The sequence below is a fragment of the Amphibalanus amphitrite genome, unplaced genomic scaffold (genome assembly GCF_019059575.1).
Source record: "Amphibalanus amphitrite isolate SeventyFive unplaced genomic scaffold, NRLGWU_Aamphi_draft 001027F_arrow, whole genome shotgun sequence".
Lineage (NCBI taxonomy): Eukaryota > Metazoa > Arthropoda > Thecostraca > Balanomorpha > Balanidae > Amphibalanus > Amphibalanus amphitrite.
In genome coordinates this window covers 117,589-137,645 of record NW_024882521.1, presented here as the reverse complement: position 1 = coordinate 137,645, position 20,057 = coordinate 117,589, and the positions used below count along the sequence as shown (strand labels likewise).

Here is a 20,057-nt window from a genome sequence, read left to right as displayed (position 1 = left end):
TAGCATAACTATATTTAAATGTAAAGTAGTTCATTTTGGCATCCCTCAATAAAAGTTACGGCAGCGAGAAAAAACATACCGCGACCGAGAGGCTGAGTTACAGTGGCTTGAAAACGCACACCGTCTCGAGGCATTACGATGGGACGGGTGATAGACGGGTGAATGGCACATGTTAATGACCTATAGATTAAATACGCTTGAAAAACGATTTAATGTGACATATTGACAGAGGAATGTTTGTGCGAGCCTTGTTGAATGCTCACTCATTAATGCTTCAACGAAACCACACATTAAATCTTCAACCACATCGGTATCTCAGTTATCACTGAGAGCCAAAATTACTTTACTAATAAAAAAGATTACTAAGCGCATCTAAGAGCAAACTGCATGTTCCGTTATGTGCCTTTTCTCTGAGCAAGCAGCTGCTAATGCCCCTTTGTGGCGGCACCGGCGACCACGGTCATCTCCGCGGCGGGGCCATTGACCCCCCCCCCCCCCCCTGATCCGACCACCTCGGCACGCCAGCCGCGGAATGCTGCCGTCCCATGCTAATCAGGAGCCGGTCTGGGGACTGCGCAAACCCCGCCGACTCAGCGGGCGGCTCAGCGGTCCCGGCTGCCGGCCTTTCCGTCGTCCCAGTGACGTCACTAGGGTCACAGCGGCCAGTGACGTCACTGAGGTCACACCGGCCAGCCCCACCGGGATGTTGACGGCGGTGGTGGCGCAGCGGCTAACACTGGCCGGTCCAAAGTCCGGGTGGTCCTTCAGTGCTGTCTGTCGAGTGACTGGCTCAGGAGGAATGCGACGTGCAGCGCGCTATGCTGCATCCGACGCTCAGATACCTACCTACCGGTTTTGAAAATAATTGACGATCTTCAGCGATTAAATAGCGTAAGAGGTATGTTGTTTTGTCATATCTATGCATATGTTATTCATCCCCAAAGAAAATGAGTGGCGTCAGGAAAAGTTAGGAGTGCGGCACAGGCTAGGATACTGTAGAAAGTAAAACGATGTCACCTTAGTCGTGGACATGGTAAGTCAGACCTCATGCCTTGCAGTTGCATTAGATCTGGTCGTTGGTAGACAGAGAACAAGAAGACGAGGGGTTTAAGAAACTACCCGGTTACTACACTAAATAACAGAGCCCGGTTCTTATAGCCATACTTTCAAGCCTCACTAAGCCTAGTGACACTTGGAATTGGCGATTTTGTTCTTATAGCCACCCTAAAAGTCTCACTAAGCAAGTGACACTTGCTAAGTGTTAGTGAGAACCGAGTTCTCGGTTCTTATAGCCACCCTAACATCGAGCTGCACTAACCCGGAAAGTGGGACTCGTTCTTATAGCCATACTAGCCTTAGTGATACTTACCGGTAAGTGTGACTTTGGTTAGGGAGGGTGATACCACCCTAACCGCAGTTAGTGTGACATGATTATAATAAAGCACTTTTGGGACGCATGTATCTTCGCAACCGTTCAACCATTTGATGAGCAGTCTTCTCTGTTTAGTGATCCCATCCCTTATACCCCGATATTGGCTAGTTTCGATGCATCTGGGCGACCGTCACTGCACGTGCCGAATGCAAAATGAAGAGGTGTCACGTTCGTTCACATTACAATAATCCGGCAATTACTGGGACTATTGTGCTGGAAGTTAGCATGTAACTAGGTAGGCGCCCACTAGACAATGCATATCCATGTGCCACAGTTGGGGTGCCGCTGCACGTGCGCACGTGCAGGGGTCGATTCCAGATCTCGAGAACGGCTGAACCAATTGTGCTGAAATTTGGTACATGGTTAGGGACCGGTTAGTAGAGTGCCGTGTGCAAAAGCCAGTCGGGAACCATTTTGCACGTGCGCACGTGCAGGGTGCCGCTTCCAGATCTCGAGAACGGCTGAACCAATTGTGCTGAAATTTGGTACATGGTTAGGGACCGGTTAGTAGAGTGCCGTGTGCAAAAGCCAGTTGGGAACCATTTTGCACGTGCGCACGTGCAGGGTGCCGCTTCCAGATCTCGAGAACGGCTGAACGAATTGTGCTGAAATTTGGTACATGGTTAGGGACCGGTTAGTAGAGTGCCGTGTGCAAAAGCCAGTTGGGAACCATTTTGCACGTGCGCACGTGCAGGGTGCCGCTTCCAGATCTCGAGAACGGCTGGGCCGATTGGACACTTTTTAAATGGGATTATTCGCGCCTCCCGGAAATTCAAGGGAGAACAGATATGGGGTTTGGAAAAAAATGCGTCGTTATGTATCAGGCAACTAACGCTTTATCGATGATTTACGATAACCCGCGCCCCGCTGGGCTATTCAGCCATACGCGCCCTGCTGGGGGGGGGGGGGCAGATTCTGCCCCCCTGTCTAACTTCCGAACCGATGGTCGTAGAAAGACGGGGAAAACGGCAATCGAAAGCTCTCAACAAGGCGGATCTTAAGAGCCCAATTTTTTTTAACTCAAGTAGGTCAGAGGTCAGGTCAAGGTCAGGTCAAGGGTACAAAATGCAAGTTTCTACAGTATCGGCCTTGCACCGTAGTTGCCGAAGAATGGACTGAGACTGATTGCCCAAAACGTGTTCTTAGACTACCAAGACAATATTCGTTGCATACAATGTCATTCAAAGGTCAAGGTCAAGGTCAGGTCAGGTCAGGTCAGGTCACCAAAAACAAAATATAGAAAAGGGCATGTGCGACACATGTTTTATGGGTCATTTTACTCATAAAATTCAATAGGCCACTCAATAAGTGATATGGACCACCTCTGGATGAATTTCAGGTCGAGGTCAAGTAAGGTCAAATTTTGAAGTTTGGAAGAAGGCCTAAAAAGGTGTCTATCTGATGCAGTTTTTCACGGCGAATCGAATGGTGCTATTTTTGTTTCCGTACGAGGTCTAGAACTTCCAAAAAAAATCTTTTTTTTTCAAAAAATTTGTGTGTCGTGACGTCATAAAATTTTGAATAACTCCCACATTTTTGAACCGATTCTTCTAAAAATTGGTATGTAGATGCACATAGACCACTTTTCTGACATATATTCCGGTTTTTCGATACACTCAAAATTTTGGATTTTTAATTATTTTCCCAAAAAAGTAAGTTTTTTGAAAAAAATTGGGCCAAAATCCAAAATTTTCAAAAACCGAGATAGCCATTTAACCCTATTAGTGGCAGGGGGGGTTGTTTTTATCCACTCCTCAGGTTTTTCGGGAATATCTCCGAACCCGCTGAAGCTACGTTGCTGAAATTTTCTGACTTATCCTAAAACTAAATTCGGCACATTCCCTGAAAATTTCAAGTTCATAACTTTACCAGGGGCGGCTCCAGAGCACTGGGAATTGGGGGTCCTATTCGTGAAGCGAGTCATTTGGGCGAAGATCACGATGCTGCACCAGTTCTACGAACAGTGAATGAAAGGTATCATGTGATAACATATATAAAGTTATTGTGCATCCTCTTTTGACACGTTTTTGCTATAATAGGCGGATCCAGGCGTCCAAAAAGGGGGGTTATTTTTACCTCCCAACATAGGTGCCCTGACACCGCCTATGCATGACCAATACAATTTTAGTCGTTCTCTCATAAGAAAATTGTAACATAACAAGACCATTGCCACCCTTTTTAGAAACAGTACCAACAAAAACCTTATTTACTATACTTTTTGTGTACCCCCAACCTCAATGATCTGTATCCGCCTATGATTTTTGAAAATGCATATTTTTAGGATCCATGTGAATTCCTGGTTCATTCTCTATCGATTGGCAAAAGTTGCGTTAAGATTGGTTCAGAAACCTGGCCGTGATAAACAGTCTAAAATGTATCTGCAATTTGCCCGTTTTTACCCCCCTCTACCCCCTATTGACATTTTTTAATTTTATTTTTTTTAGAAATGTAGATCTCGTTGAGCCAAATCGAATGCCGTTTGAATTTTGAAAATCAGCCGGTTAGATCTCGAGATATCAAGGGGGGTCGTAAACAGCCCCCCCCCCCTGCCACTAATATGGGGTAGCCAGGAGCCTGCCACTAATAGGGTTAATAGACAAAGTAGAATCACGTACCTATAAACTTTTTTGTTACGTCTTGATTCCTTTAACAATGAAGATGTTAGCGGCGTTTGAAATTTTGCCGTTTTTGAGGCGAAAATGGCGAACATGACGTCACTAAACCGTCAATTTCTCAAAAATTTCCGACGGATTTCGCTCAAATTTTCAGGGAACGTGTCAAATTGATGTATAATAAGGTACTGAAAGTTTGACGTCGCTGGCGTAACGCGTTTGGAAGTTATTGGCGAAAAACGGGAGGGGGCAGATTCTGCCCCCCCCCCGCGCGCGGGGCGCGGGATAACTTTCCTTTTGCTCGATGTTATAACGCATTCCTTAGAATTAGGCCTCTAAACGGTGAAAATATGACCTTTGACCTGACCCGTGACTTCATCATTTGGACCTAGATCAATGAAATTTGGTTACAAGGTAGTTCCCCGATGGAGCTATCGAATGCCGTTTAAAATTTGAAAATCGGTCGGTAACCTTCCAAGATCATAGGGGGAAACGCCCCCCCCCCACCCCCCTACGGGTGGCAGGGTCCGCCGATGGCGGTACGGGGCGCGGGTTAAGTGCTATTTGTCAATGGCGTTAATAATTTCCAAAGAACAACAACAACAACAAAGAGTCAAAGGTAAATATAAAACTGCATCTCAACGTATTGGTTCTTATTCGAATATTCGGTCATATGCATATCCAAAGTACGAATTGAACAAATTGCACGTGACTGCTTCCTAAAATGGACAGATTTGCCAGAAATGACCAGAAATGACAACATTTTAGAGATGCAAAGTTCGTTTTGCTTGTCTCACTCAAAGTCTCCCTAAGGAAAGTAACACTTATCATAGGGAGGCTTTAAGTGTGGCTATAAGAACCGAGACTTCAAGTCGCCCTAAGATAAGTGTCACTTTGGCCCAAGTGACACTTACCGGTAAGTGTTTCTATAAGAACCGGGCCCAGGTTTACAAGAAAGGGGTACAGTTAATAAATCAAAAATGTTTATAATTTCCATAGTTACAATAAAATAGCTGACTGCTGGCGCCCACTTTATGCGTTCAAACTTCAGTTCAAGCGATCGATTAGTAGGTGAGATCAAAGTGTAGGAACGCTCGTGTTATTATTCATACCGTACTGGCACCAATGCAAAGACTTCGATGAACGGTTAGGACTTCCCGAAACCACTGAATATGCAAGCAGCTTGACCATTGATGGGCAGCTACCTCGTAAAATAATCACGAGATCGTATGTCACCTCAATGTAAACGCGAGGCTCACGATTCCCATTGCGCCGCGGACAGGCCGCAAGCATCCCTCCCGAGTCCGTGACGTCCTCTCAGAGTCCGTGACGTCCTCTCGGAGTCCGGGAGGATTCCGAGCGAGAACAGCCACGCTGACAGCCGACAAGGCGCCAACAGAGCCGGCGCGGCGTGCTTATCCGATTATATTCCGACCGTCTCTCCGGCAGCGGCGACTGCCGTCGACCGTCAGCCGCGGACGTTGCCCCAGTAAGCCGAATTACACTGACAGAGGCAGGCTTAGCTCGACCGGACGACCACCGCGGTTTGGCCGCTGGGTTTTCGGTTAAGCAGTGGGGGTGGGGCGGCATTGAATAAAGGGTTGTGTGATAAGATATTTGTAGTTTACGTCAGCTTATGTCAAGTTGCGATGATTATTCAAAGTTGCGGCATTTCTTTCAGAATCGGAGTACTAAGAACACGTCTCGACGTTATCCACTGTAAACACCGCGCCCCATTTCGCCTCAGGCCGAGCTGAGGTCGTCGGGCAAGCGCGGAGCTCGGGCCGGGGTTCCCGCTGCCGCCGCGCCGGCCGGCCGGGTCCAGGGTGTCGGGTCGGCCCGTTCCGCGGCACGGCGCCACCTGCCCACCTGAGCGGGGTGCCGCTGGACCGGCCGGCACACCGCGCTCAGTCGGCCCCCGAACTCAGCGGCGCTCGCAGTCCACCTCTGAGCCCTGCACGATGGCACTGCGCGCCCACTGTCTGCTGGCGGCCCTGCTGCTGCCGCTGGCCGCCCCCGCCCCCGCCCCCGCCTCGCCGGCCGAGAGGACCAACATCGCGCAGAGGAAACAGATCGCGGCGCCCGAGGTGCTGCTGAGAGCAACTGTGCCACCCGCAGGTGAGCCGCTGACGGCACGCGCCAAACACGCGTGTCTAGCATACCTCTCAGTGTGAAAGCCCCTTAAACAACCACACCAAGGTGGGTTGGTGCGGTCCTCCATTTACTCAAACGCTAGAGATAGCTTACCACATTCGCTAACTGGCTGCCGCAAAAGAACCGAATGAAGTCTGCAACAGGCATGTACGAAGCAGCATTTGAACAAGTAGTTTATCATTCATCCTCCACTTCGATAAAGTTAAAAATTCCTTTTCTTTTTCCAATGATAGCAAACCGAGCCAGAATTGACGACTTCAGGCCTCGAGAGAACTGCAATGCCTTATTAGATAATTACATGCCCATATCGTTTATCTCCGAGGAGGATAATCGTTTATCCCTTTCATGTGCGACGCGACACGCCTTTGAGCGCAACATCGCGCACTATGTGCGGCTCGGGTTGAAAGTGAAACGTGATCTACGACTCCAGGAGAAAGTAAATGCGTGTTTTGGAGCCTTCAGTTTCCAAGAAGATCAGGTCCCATGTGATAAAGAGCAGTCATGATAAGAGTTGCCTCAGAGGACACGCTGAAATCTATCCGTCACACTCATGTGGCAGATGTCACTAAATATCGTCATGTTTGCATACCACAGCTGTCACGAGAAACTGATAACGGTCAACGGATTCGCATCTCTTCGTGACATGCATAGTCTGATGAGAAATAAAGTACCTACCACTTAAACCGAGTGAGAACGTCATGCCACTCTAAGCACCCCTCTCTTTTATGAGGATAGACTTAGATACTGAGGTATCAGGCATTGATGTCACTACAACAGAGCTTGACGCGACTGATAGTCATCAACAAAAATGATTGAATTTCCAACACCTGATGAACTACATCACCACAGAAAAATCAAGTTGCGCTGTCCTTCGATCAACCGAAAGCAAACAGTTGGCCGGTCCCATCCCGCCGTCCGTATGCACCAAGGATACGCTGACAGCCGGCCCCAGCCTGTCCGTACACATTGCATGCCGTCCGTATACACTATACGCTGACGGCCGGCCCACTCCCGCCGTCTCCGTTATTGGGCGCCGGCAGAATATTCCGATAGCCCGAGAGCGGCTGGTCGCAGCTGGCAATGACAGTTCAATAACCGTTATACCCACCCCGTATATTTAGGAGCGCTGAAATATGGCTGGTGTGCTTGGAAAATTGCGCTTGCAGATGACTGTATCAAGGAGCTCGCCGGGTCCATTGTGCCATTTAGCAGCACAGAAGCTCTCATTGTGTGGATGGTTCAGAAACAATGGCCGTTTTCATTACCATCATTTATTGTTGGGCTCAAGAATAGCTCGGTACCAGATTGAAAGCGTAGGAAATGAATTGTACAGAAAGTTCAGCATTGAGATCCTGGAAATTATGCTTGGAGCTGAGTTGTAATTTGGAAGTTGCACTATGGTATTATTTGTACCTACATCACAAAGGACGTTTTCGCATAGTTTAGTCACTGAAAGACGCTGAGCGACTCCCTTTTCCCATTATATTTCAATCAAACACCATCGACGCCTAAATAATGACCATAATTGTCAATGTAAGTCCGTAAATTTTCAGGATATCAGACATAATTGTCCTCTAGCAATAACGTGGTGTAGGTATAGTTAGGCATCACGGGAACAATGCGTATTGCGTAAACAACATTATATCTTGCAGATTTCCCAGATTCTTGTTATTGTGTCTCAATAAATCAAAACTGAGCTATTATTTCCGTATGCTAGTATCATTGCGATACAATGTTGCTGTTATGAATATCACATAACGAGAAAGCAATTTGCGTCTTCTAGGTATGTAGATTTAAGGACATAAGACCCAGTATAGGCTCCTATTGTGTCCTAGATGCATCAATGCTAGCTCATTTTCTTTTACCGATACCTGTTACATAAGGCAATCACCACTCAAAAAGACGTCAATATGTGAGTCTCGCTTATGTTGTCAATACCGCCATTGGCACCCGGCATCTCGGCAGCGCCGCGGGTAAAACGAATCCCCCGAGCTCCCAGCGAATGGCCCGCTCGATTGCAGGGAGGTATGGAGCTATAAATGCCGCGGTGAATAACTGCTGGCCAGATATTGCATTCAGCTCGAACTGGGGGCTGTTAGTAGGCCACGGGTGAGCTCTGAGGTGGCACGCAGGCCGCAGGGAAAGCAGGGCCGTCCGAAAACCGCCAATTTTCGCACATTTAGACTCACGTTCAGCCGTTTGTTAGCACAAAGGACAGAATTTAAATATTCACGTTTACATGCTGCATATTGAGACAGTTCAACAAGGGAACTTGACATTTTACGTGTTTCAAGTAATCGCTGCATTTTCCTAAATTGTTTATTGTAGTGGCAAGCAAAAACCTGTTTTCGGCGAGGTACGATCTCAAGTCACTCAGAGTGACCGTTGTCGGGAGCCATTGTCCCCAGACATCCTGGTGACCTTCACCCATGGGTGCATAAACGTTCGTCATTTTCCTGCCCCTGCTATTTTTACAAGTAACTTACTAACAAAGAGTCTCGGAGGAATGCGAAAGTGAAGAAAGGGCTCACTCATGTGACGTATTCAGAGGCCGGAGGACGATAGAGCTGATGAGAAATGCAGTTCATGATTAAAATGCAAAACATATGTGTGCATACAGTACACCACCTTTCGTCTATTCAATTCTCCCCACCCAAGTATTACCCAAGGCCAAAAGAGCGACATCGCAATCATGAATCATCAAAGCGCTGAGAAAGAACCGGCCATCTCGGTTTTCCTTACGCTACCATTGTGCAAACGGGTGATGTGGCCGTCGTAGGTCGTGTCCAAGGCCCGTGACTACTGATGACATTGTGCATGCCATTCGCTGGCGTCACTCAGCTCTCTGAGAAAACTTCTGCAACATGAAATAGAGACGCAAATTGCCACCGGTATGGCAGCGTGCGAGCAGCATACTAACAAAAGCAAATAAAAAAATGCCTACAGTGATGAAAAAATGACGAGTTTCGTAATGAATCCCTGAAGCGACCGGTACGACCCGATTCGAACCGCTTCGGCATCGTTTAGGTGTTATGTTTGAATGGTTATGTAAGAAGATCGTTTCACGTTTGATTATTTTCTCGCAACACTCCACATTGACACACGACAAATAATCCTGATATAGACTTTAAACGCTTTTAATATACCCAGTAAAGAGTAAACATTTAGAGCGTTAATAACATCACATGCACTGTTTTATTCATGAGGTCACAATATGTTTATTGTATATGTCGTTAAGATTAAATTCACTTCCAGAGCTATCAGAAAACAAGCCTACGACTTCAGCGCGCTGGATCGGTCGTTTTCTGCGTCGGCCGTCGGCCAAATTTTCGATGTAGCTGGTTATCTCAGAATTATTTTCATGTCAGAAAAAGCTCGGTAATCTCTCCGTCAACGTGTGACCGTGGTTCGTGCCTGGGTGCTTAGAGATGCATTCATGCAACCATGAAATTGTTGCACCTCCGTCCTAGCTATATAGGTACCGTGAGACGGACGGACCCGAGCCAGCGGGTGTTAGGGCTAACTAACCAAAACTCTTCTTGAGCCATCCCCAGATACACACCATCAGCTTCCAAAGATCAGTTAGCAGTTTGCAGTCAGTAGCAACGATAGCTTCCGCAAAAGTAGCTTCCGCAAGCAAAGCAAAGGTAAAGCAAAGCAAAAGCTAACAAGCAAAGGTAGCTTCCGCAATGCTCACACCGGGGACAAACTGGTGAATAAAAGTGGAACCAGTTCGCGTCCAGCTCTGAATAAATAAATATAAAATGTTCAGTTCGAGCCTCCATGGCCGACGTGGCGATATCGTGCCACACCAGGAAATGTCCACTGTCCAGCTAGTACCCACCATCCCAATGACTCTGACCCCAGTAAGACCTCCAAGATATGCACCACGATTCTTGCTTACAATTTAACCCGCGTCGGGAACGTGCTCGGCGCTAACCGCGCCGGGCCGGGGGATGTTTGAACACTCCCTTTTCTAACTCTGCTCCTGGGCTACGTAGCACTAGCGACACGAGGTAAGCGGCATTCGAGGGAGCGTCCAAAATCAGGACGAAAATACTCGGGTAATTTTTCGGTCAGTTCAAAGGTCAGGTCACCAGAGGTCAAGGTAAAATGTTGCATATTTGAACATCTTCCCTAAAGCCGGCACATAACTCGGGAACCGTTTGAGCTACAGCGCCGTGGAAAAGCGCGTTCGATAGCCCTCTTAACGCTTTTTCTGGAACAAAGCTCTCCAATTTGACCTAGGACCAACGGTTAAGCCTCCAGACGGCATAAACTCGAAAATAGCCGGTTAACAAAAATATATTTAAAAAAAAACTTTGATTCAAGAAGGGCACAACATTTATTTTGCCAGCATCGTCTTCCTCTCGTCGAGACGCGTCGAATAAATGAACTATAATTCGACATTGAAGGGTCATTTCTTAAAGTTGACCCAAGGTCAAGTCTTGACCTCACCGGAAAAGGTCATGTTGCATATCAGTCCATCCGTATCGTCGACATCAACACACAAAAGTTCTTTCATCACTCTAGCACGGCTCTGTTTAAAGGTATTGCAAAAAACTGCTGGGAACCTTTCATGACAGGATATGACCTCGGGGACATATGCAGGGATCACAGGTGCAATTTTCCTATTCAGTGTCAAGTTTACCTGTATCCCGATGTTTGAGAGTGTCTAGAATGGCGTTCGTCCAAAAGAGACGCCTTTCAATTTTCTCACATTGACAAAATGGACAGGGCACAAAAATAACCTTACCTTAGGTCACCGATATAAATATTCCGAGCTATGCATCTTATACATACTGTTACTCTTATCAATGGCTGGAAGTTTCAAGGCGATCGTTCAGTCGGTGTATAGCTATGTCGAGCTATACACCGAACTTTCTGGTGAGGTCACTTGACGTGACCTGGTGACCTGACCTTGAGCGACCTGGGTCTAAAATTTTCACAACATGTGTGTAAAAGAGGCATGAACAGATGTGCCAAAAACGGCGGCGCACATTGTGCATGTATGCGTGATCACTCTGAGTTAACTGATAGCCAGCCTACCCTTGTATTCCCCGAAGTGTAGGCAATCCATGTAATGCTCCTAATCGTGCCACATTATCTAAAATGCATGTACGTAATTCCTGCCCAAACCTAATCCATCTCCCGGTGTCCCGTTCGGCTCGGGTTCGCTCGGTTACTCGGTGAAGGTTATAAGCTGACCCACACCCCGAACCAGCGCGCGCGCCAACCATTGTTTTCAATTACCGTCCGTTGTGCCTGCGTGACCATGCCGCATTACTTTCCCGAATCGGAGTTGCTGCTCTTGGGGAGCCGATCCTCCACCGCCGTAGCCTGGTAACCACTGAAACCCAACAGCATTTACCAGTCACTAACCGAGCTCTGCCCTCGGCCGTCTGCCGTTCAATCTATTGTCTCCTTTCGGACGTCATCTGCGCTCCGGCATCAGCTGCCTGAGACGCTGCCGGCAAATGGCGTGTGACGTCAGCAATCTCAGCGTCTGCTCTGTGACGTCATCAGCCCACTGGCTGACAGCTGGCTTATTCGATATTGCGGGAGGATGCTGAGTTGGATGCCGTGGCGGCATCGAGAGTGGCCACTTTCGTCTCAACATTCATCAGCTGCACGAAGCGCCTCTATGCAATATTGTTTGGGTGTGAAGGGTCGACGAACTGACAGGAGCAGCCAATGCCGTTTGAGTCAGAAATGACGTCACGTTGTGCTGACGTCACTGCTGTCTCTAGCGCCATCGGCGATAGATGAGTCCACAATCACGGTGTAAAATGAAGGAAAACTGTGGTACCATAACACAGGAAAGAGCACACAACTGGATTCACTATCACTGAACGTTCGAGTCTTCGGCTCTGGAAACATCAGAAAGTAGGAACCACCTCCATACCAGTATAAATAGCCCTCCCATTCCAGATATCTCAGAGACGAAGATGGATGCAGCACACAAATCCTCGAGACCGCTCCTCCCCCGCTGGAACTCGCAGAACAGCTTCCTAATCGCGTGACGCCCTCCCTGTTTTCCGTCCAAAAGTCCAGTCGGTTGCGCAAAGGGAGCGTTGTTTTGCGGCGGCTGCGGCGGTGGTCGTAACGGCCGAGGTGTGTCGCACAGGTAGGGCAGAGGTGCCGCTCGGTGGTCTGTCCATCCTTCCGAGTACCGGGCTGGCCGCGTCCCGTCGGTCACCAGCCCCGGTAGCCGGTGATCGTCCGACACGACACTCCTGCCTGAGTCGCCGCTGCACCTCCGCCACCTTTCCCGGACCCGACACGGCAGTTTTCTGGCGGATATATTTGTCGATAACGGGTCGGCGTCTGGCAGGGATGTTAGTCTGTCGATTCATGGGAGTGTGGGCGACCTGCAGACAGTCGTGGGAGGGGGTGGGAGTGAGTGGGATGGGGTGGGGTCGAGCCGACGACAGAGGCTGGATTCAACAGAGGGCAGGCTCAGCTATTACTGACGTGTCCTGTCACAAAGGAGCAGTGTTGCGTTTCCAGTCAGATGTAATCTGCGTCTGCAAAGCAGTTGTTTGTGGCTGGATATATTTCTCGATGTTCAGTTTTGGCCCCTAACTACCGACGCATCTGGTTTACACTTGCAAGCCGCTGCAGATGATACACTGATTCTTATTCTTCCTTCTTCAGTGACAAATGATTCGACGAAAACAATGCAGCATAAGGGATACAAGATAAGCCCCACAATAATCAAGCATCATCGTTTCGCATAAACAAAGCAGAAATTCGCTCCCGCGCAGGGTCGGCACAAACCACTGTGATGTTCGCATTGATAACCGAATAGCCGCCTACCGTGCACGAACCGTGTTGCAAAGACTAGACGCCACAATACAACAGATTCGGGGAAACAAATCGTTTGCTTTCACTAAAATAATGTAGTTATGATAATGAATCCGCTCCTTGTAACCAATGCTTTGTTTATACGATGATTTTTTTTAGTGGTGTAGGAGGCACGGAAAACTAAGCACCCGCTCAATGCGGATGTCCCAGTCCTGATAACACTTGGATGATGACTATTCGTCCGGATATAAAATGTGATGACTCACTAATCTAATTGATTGTTGATTTCTCATATTTCTAGGGAAGTAGAGTACTGTAGTAAGCAGTATAGGTGCGTTATATGTCCTTGTTTCTCTATAATGTTCTGACGTGTTTTTCTTATAAGAAACAGATTCACGCATAAAGTTGAATATGGATGAGTCAGCGCGTAACACGATGTTATATTGATATAAAAACGATGTAAAGGTAACTACTACACAATGAAACGGAACATTAGATGACCTACATATTTTCATTGTGTATTGTTTCAGAAGTCCCAATAATACATGCATAATGTTCAATGAGAACCAACAATAAGCGTATCAGTATATTGTTCGTAGGATTCGTGGTTAGCTCGTAATTTCCCAACACTTTGAAGTCCCCTCATCCTCTACGACAACTGAAATATAGCGGATCTACAATACCGTATCAATCACAAACGTTATTGTATGTGTCCCGTCAGTGCCGTGAGCCTCCTGATGTCCGCGAACTGTGGACTTTTTTCATTCTCCATAGGCGCGGAAACCGGGGGGGGGGGGGGGCAGTTAAGGCAGCTTGCCCCCTTAACTCTGGGGCCGTGGGAGCGGTGCCCCCATAATTTTGAGACGGAATACCGCACTTGTTTGTAAATGCTTCCTTTTTCGTTGAAAAAGCCAAGGGGTAAATAATAAGTGGCCTAAAACCGGTGAGAAAACTATAGATTTGAGGGTAGCCTAGGTTGATCTACATTATGGTGTGCCCCCCACCCCCCAGTCTGAAAGAAGTTCCCGCGCCCCTGTTCTTCCCGCACCTGATCTGACACGACTTATCTTTCTTTGTCCGCAGGCGAGGTGACACAGAGCATCGACGTCTCGACCCCCGACAGACCCTCACAGGCCCCGGTCAGGCCACAGCTGCCCGCTCCTGGCAGGCTCCTTACAAGCTCCGCGCAGCCTCAGCAGTCTTCCACGGCTCCGGTCAAGCCGTCGTGGTCCCGGTCAGACCACATAACCCCCGACAGACCCTCACAGGCCCCGGTCAGGCCACAGCTGCCCGCTCCTGACAGGCTCCTTACAAGCCCCGCACAGCTCTAGCAGTCTTCCACGGCTCCGGTCAAGCCGTCGTGTTCCCGGTCAGACCACATAACCCCCGACAGACCATCACAGGCCCCGATCAGGCCACCGCTGCCCGCTGACAGGCTCCTTACAAGCCCCGCGCAGCCCCAGCAGTTTTCCACGGCACCGGTCAAGCCGTTCTGGTCTCAGTCGGACCACCTAAACCCCGACAGACCCTCACATGCCCCGATCAGGCCACCGCTGGCAGGCTCTTTACAAGCCCCGCACAGCCTCAGCAGTTTCCCACGGCGCCAGGCCAGCCGTTCTAGTCTCAGTCAGACCACATAACCCCCGACAGACCCTCACCGGCCCCGATCAGGCCACAGCTGCCCGCTGCTCACAGGCTCTTTACAAGCCCCGCGCAGCCCCAGCATTTCCCACGGCACCGGTCATGCCAGCAAGGTCTCAGTCAGGCCACATAACCCCCGACAGACCCTCACCGGCCCCGGTCATGCCACATCTGCCCGCTGCTCACAAGCTCTTTACAAGCCCCGCGCAGCCCCAGCATTTCCCACGGCACCGGTCATGCCGTCCTGGTCTCAGTCAGGCCACCTAGCCCCCGACAGACCATCACAGGCCCCGATCAGGCCACCGCTGCCCGCTGACAGGCTCCTTACAAGCCCCTCGCAGCCCCAGAAGTTTCCCACGGCACTGGTCAAGCCGTTCTGGTCTCAGACGGACCACCTAAACCCCGACAGATCCTCACATACCCCGATAAGGCCACCGCTGGCAGGCTCCTTATAAGCCCCGCACGGCTCCAGCAGTCTCCCACGGCTCCTGTCCAGCCGTCATGATCCCGGTCAGACCACATAACCCCCGACAGACCCTCACCGGTCCCGGTCAGGCCACAGCTGCCCGCTCCTGACAGGCTCCTTAGAAGCCTCGCACAGCTCTAGCAGTCCTCCCGGGCCGGTTAGGTTGTCATGCATTGTATGCACTATATTGTATGTGTTGTATTGCGCCCTCGTGAGCGATCTGCGCATTCGAGTTTCGTGGCGATTACTGCTCTCATGCCGTTCTGCGGCAAAATATTTTACCGTGACGTCGTACTTCCGAAGCTACATTCCTGTGCAGACCGAAGATGCCCGGAACGCGTTTGCACGGAATACATTTCGTCTTCGCAGTAAGCTACCATCAGCGGTCGATTCCATAAAGGTGGCTAAAAAAAAAAATATCTGACCGTTTTCCGCCTATTCTCTTTTGAAAGCTGAATGGTATTATCGTATTCTGTTACTAGCTATGATTTCCATAGTGATAAAATGAACTGCAACCCAAGCACGCAGACATACAGTTGGGGCATATTAGGCATCGAGAGTGTTGTTACTTGGGGCGTAAAATACCACGTGATGTGAGATATTACCAAGATATGAAATCGGCCGCGAGACAACAACTCGCAAGCCCCGAAACGACTACGGCCGCTTTCCTGCCGTTTGCTCACATACTCCCTGCAAGCGTCGCACGGCCCCTGCAGTCCCCAATCCCTCCCCGCTGTAGCTTATTCTGCCCCTCTTGCCTCGTCCCGGCGATCAGCGCCCCTTGTCCCATCCCTTCCTTTCCTCTTCGGAAGAGGGTGCGCCGACGTATCGGCCAGTCTCCCCCGCCTCCTCCCAAATCGGCTCCCCAGGGGGTCGGGGGGAGGGAGTGTGACCCCGAGACACCTGCGCGACGACCGTCAGTTCCCTACCCGAGCGACCGCCTCGCCGGGGCGTGTCTCGGCCGCGGTCACTGTCCATTGTCCTGTCACGTAGCGGCGCGGGTGGAAACGCTGGGGGGGGGGGGGGGCAACCGAGCCGCCCCGCTGAGGGCCATTCTGCTGGACCGCGCCGCGGGTTCTGCCAGGCGGCGGCAGCTGCCCATCGCACTGCTCGCCCTCTCGTGCGACTCGCGCCGCCACCACATACCGTAACACTGCACCCTCCTCAGACGCATAAATCAGCGTCGGCTAGACGGCGTCCCCAGGCACGCAACTGGGTCGCGCCGCGTCCAGCCGGTCGCGTCCCGCTAACTACCCGGAACGAGAAACTGCACGTTCCTCCTCCGTGCGCACCTATTCGCGGTGACGTCGCGGTTTTTCAGGAGCGCGCTGTAACCTCCGTGTTGTTCAACACTTGGAAAAAAATGGTAACAGCGGCACATAACTCGAGAACCAACAAAGCCACAGCGCCGCGGAAGAGCGCATTCGATAGCACTTTTAACCCTCTTTCCGGATTGCGTCCTCAGATTTGACCCCCATGCCCACGGTCAGGCCTCTAGAGGGCAAAAAAAAAAAACAACGAAATAACTGGTTTACAGAAAATGTTTTTTTTTTCAACCACCTTGACTCAGTAGAGCCACGACATTACTTTTCAAGCATCGTACTCCTCTCGTCGAGACGAGTCGACAGACCATAAGTTAACTCCTAAATGTTAACTTGAAAATTTGACTGCTGGTCAAGGTCATGACCCGACCGTAAAAGTTCCCGGCTAACCAGCCGACCGCTCCCGGCTCACCAGCCGACCACTCCCGGCTCACCAGCCGACCGCTCCCGGCTCACCAGCCAACCACTCCCGGCTCACCAGCCGACCACTCCCGGCTCACCAGCCGACCACTCCCGGCTCCCCAGCCGCCCACTCCCGACTTACCAGCCGACCACTCCCGGCTTACCAGCCGACCACTCCCGGCTTACCAGCCGACCACTCCCGGCTCACCAGCCGACCACTCCCGGCTTACCAGCCGACCACTCCCGGCTCACCAGCCGACCACTCCCGGCTCACCAGCCGACCACTCCCGGCTTACCAGCCGACCACTCCCGGCTTACCAGCCGACCGCTCCCGGCTCACCAGGCGACCACTCCCGGCTTACCAGCCGACCACTCCCGGCTCACCAGCCGACCACTCCCGGCTTACCAGCCGACCACTCCCGGCTTACCAGCCGACCACTCCCGGCTTACCAGCCGACCACTCCCGGCTCACCAGCCGACCACTCCCGGCTTACCAGCCGACCACTCCCGGCTTACCAGCCGACCGCTCCCGGCTCACCAGCCGACCACTCCCGGCTTACCAGCCGACCGCTCCCGGCTCACCAGCCGACCGCTCCCGGCTCACCAGCGGCCGTACCGGCCGAATCACCCAACCACACTCTACCCCCAGTTATGCTCACTCACCTCCCATGTCCTTCCTCTTCTCTCGTCTGTGAACAGGGGTGTTCACGGGCACCGCACACTGCTGCGTGCGGTGTGTGCGGTGCGTCCAGCAGGCCGCGCCACCCACGATGATGGCCGTCGCCTCGTCTGCGGTGCCCCGCTGTCTGTCATGAATAAGACCCCTCTCTCTCCTGGTCGCGCAGTCCCCGTGTGGGCGGACCCCACTGACTGACAGGTTGATGTATCGGTGATGGGCTGTTACACTGACACGGCCGGCCGGTACCGCTAGGCGCTTACCCCTCGCCCACCGCCATACCAACCGTCATACCATCATCCGTTCCTACCAACCGGCCACATCGGCCGACCACCCGGCTCCATCAGCCGACCAACCGGCCACATCGGCCGACCACCCGGCTCCATCAGCCGACCACCCGGCTCTATCAGCCGACCACCCGGCTCCATCAGCCGACCACCCGGCTCCATCAGCCGACCACCCGGCTCCATCAGCCGACCACCCGGCTGCATCAGCCGACCACCCGGCTGCGTCAGCCGACCACCCGGCTCCATCAGCCGACCACCCGGCTCCATCAGCCGACCACCCGGCTCTATCAGCCGACCACCCGGCTGCATCAGCCGACCACCCGGCTCTATCAGCCGACCACCCGGCTGCATCAGCCGACCACCCGGCTCCATCAGCCGACCACCCGGCTCTATCAGCCGACCACCCGGCTCTATCAGCCGACCACCCGGCTGCATCAGCCGACCACCCGGCTCCATCAGCCGACCACCCGGCTGCGTCAGCCGACCACCCGGCTCCATCAGCCGACCACCCGGCTCTATCAGCCGACCACCCGGCTGCATCAGCCGACCACCCGGCTGCATCAGCCGACCACCCGGCTGCATCAGCCGACCACCCGGCCACATCGGCCGACCACCCGGCCATTCCGGCCCGATCATTCCCGGCCACACCGCCGACACTCCCGACCCTGCGGTGTGACACCCACTCGGTGAAACGTCAGTAGACCACAAACCCAGTGATTCCCCCTCTCCTCCGGGTGAGTCACTGCCTGCCCTCCCCCCCCCCCACCTCCCCTCCAGACGGTATCCCGCTCCTTCGCTCCCTGTCCCTGCCCCTCTGCCCGTTTGTCCCGGCCTTGCGCCGCCGTCCTAACTAAACATCATCTCCGGTCTCGGCTGTGAACCGGCCGTCCCGACCGCCGCCATCGGACACTGCTGACCCAAAAGACGGGCTGTTTGTCGGACCTCCACCCCTCGTCTCCGCCGAATGGGGCTAGCCGCCGGCGACGCCCGCTGGCCCATAGATCCGCGTCTATTCACTGTAGGCAAACAGGCTGCGTCCGTGCTACAGGGCGCGCTAGCCGCGATACGCGCCTGACTTGTGCGCTTGCGAGGTACTTACATACGTATGTACCTCGCCACTGACCGCCCCTGCAGGCGCCACATTAGTAGGTAAGTACCACAATCGGTCCTCGAACATTAATGAGGTCCAAACTCAGGTCAGCTCCCGTCCTGACTGAACACAGCAGAAAAACGACACCTCAACAGATACCACCTAACGTCAGCCCGGTCAGCGCCTGAGGCATTTCCTTGCGCTCCTTCACTCGGTTCAGACGCCATTCATGATCCCGGTCCCTCGTGGCGGGCAACGGAAGACAGAAAAACAAGCCGTTCATGGCCCCTTACCTGTTGTTCTTGACTCCCTTCCCCTTGGGTCACCTGCTGCCGGTCCTCTAGCCTCCAACCTCCTTCGCCGAGTGCGAATCCCCCGCTGTCGATCTCGCCGACTCCCATCTCTTTCACTGATCAACACTGAACGTCTCGCCATAGCTCCCTTGCCTGCGCGTCACACCCACGAGCGAAAAAAAAAATCACTGCTGCACGTCTTGCCGCGCTCGCTGCCCTCTGTCGACTGGCGCCTGGCATGTCCCTCTCCGCTTCCCTCTCGCCCCTGCCTCCCCGCGGCCATGCGCCTCCCGCCGTCCCTCCCCCTCCCGTTGTTCCCCCTCTCTCCCCTCACTTCGCCGTGCGTCCCTATCCGATCCGTCAACATACCTTACCGTCTCCGCCGTTAAGGTGGCTAGTGTGCTCGCAGATCTTTGGCGTGCTGCCGTACCGCGCCTTCCGCCGCCAGAGGTTCGACTCGTTCACTAGCTGCATGTGCGTGACCGACCTGACCGCCGTCTGCCAGCCCGACACCTTCTACCCGACCGTGGCGCCCGGCACACCCGAGGCGGCGCTGGCGCAGGAGCACAGCGCCTTCGGCGGCGACAAGTTCATCGAGGTGCTGAACGCCTTCTCCGTGCAGCAGACGTGCTTCTTCGAGCACCTGCGCGGCCAGAAGCTGTCGCCGCCGCGGCCGTGCGCCTTCTCGTGGGCGCGCGACGACCGGCCGGCCTGTGACTGTGCCCAGCCGCCCGAGCCGCCTGCCGAGGTCGAGACGGCACAGGTGGAGGCGGTGGCGCCCATGGACGACACCAAGCCGGCTGCTGAAGCCCCGGCTCCTGAGGTCCCAGCCTCTGAGGCCCCAGCCCCTGAGGTCATGACTCCTGAGGTCATGA

At 52.4% G+C, this 20,057-nt stretch overlaps 1 protein-coding gene across 1 annotated transcript; it reads left to right on the top strand.

The window, feature by feature from the left end:
• Window positions 1-5,864: 5,864 nt before the first annotated feature.
• Window positions 5,865-17,575, top strand: LOC122369349 (predicted GPI-anchored protein 58). Its single transcript, XM_043344031.1, has 2 exons — window positions 5,865-6,162; window positions 14,089-17,575. Exons 1-2 carry the CDS (start codon window positions 6,006-6,008, stop codon window positions 14,334-14,336), a joined length of 405 nt encoding a protein of 134 aa, XP_043199966.1. The 5' UTR covers window positions 5,865-6,005; the 3' UTR covers window positions 14,337-17,575.
• The last annotated feature ends 2,482 nt before the right edge of the window (window positions 17,576-20,057 follow it).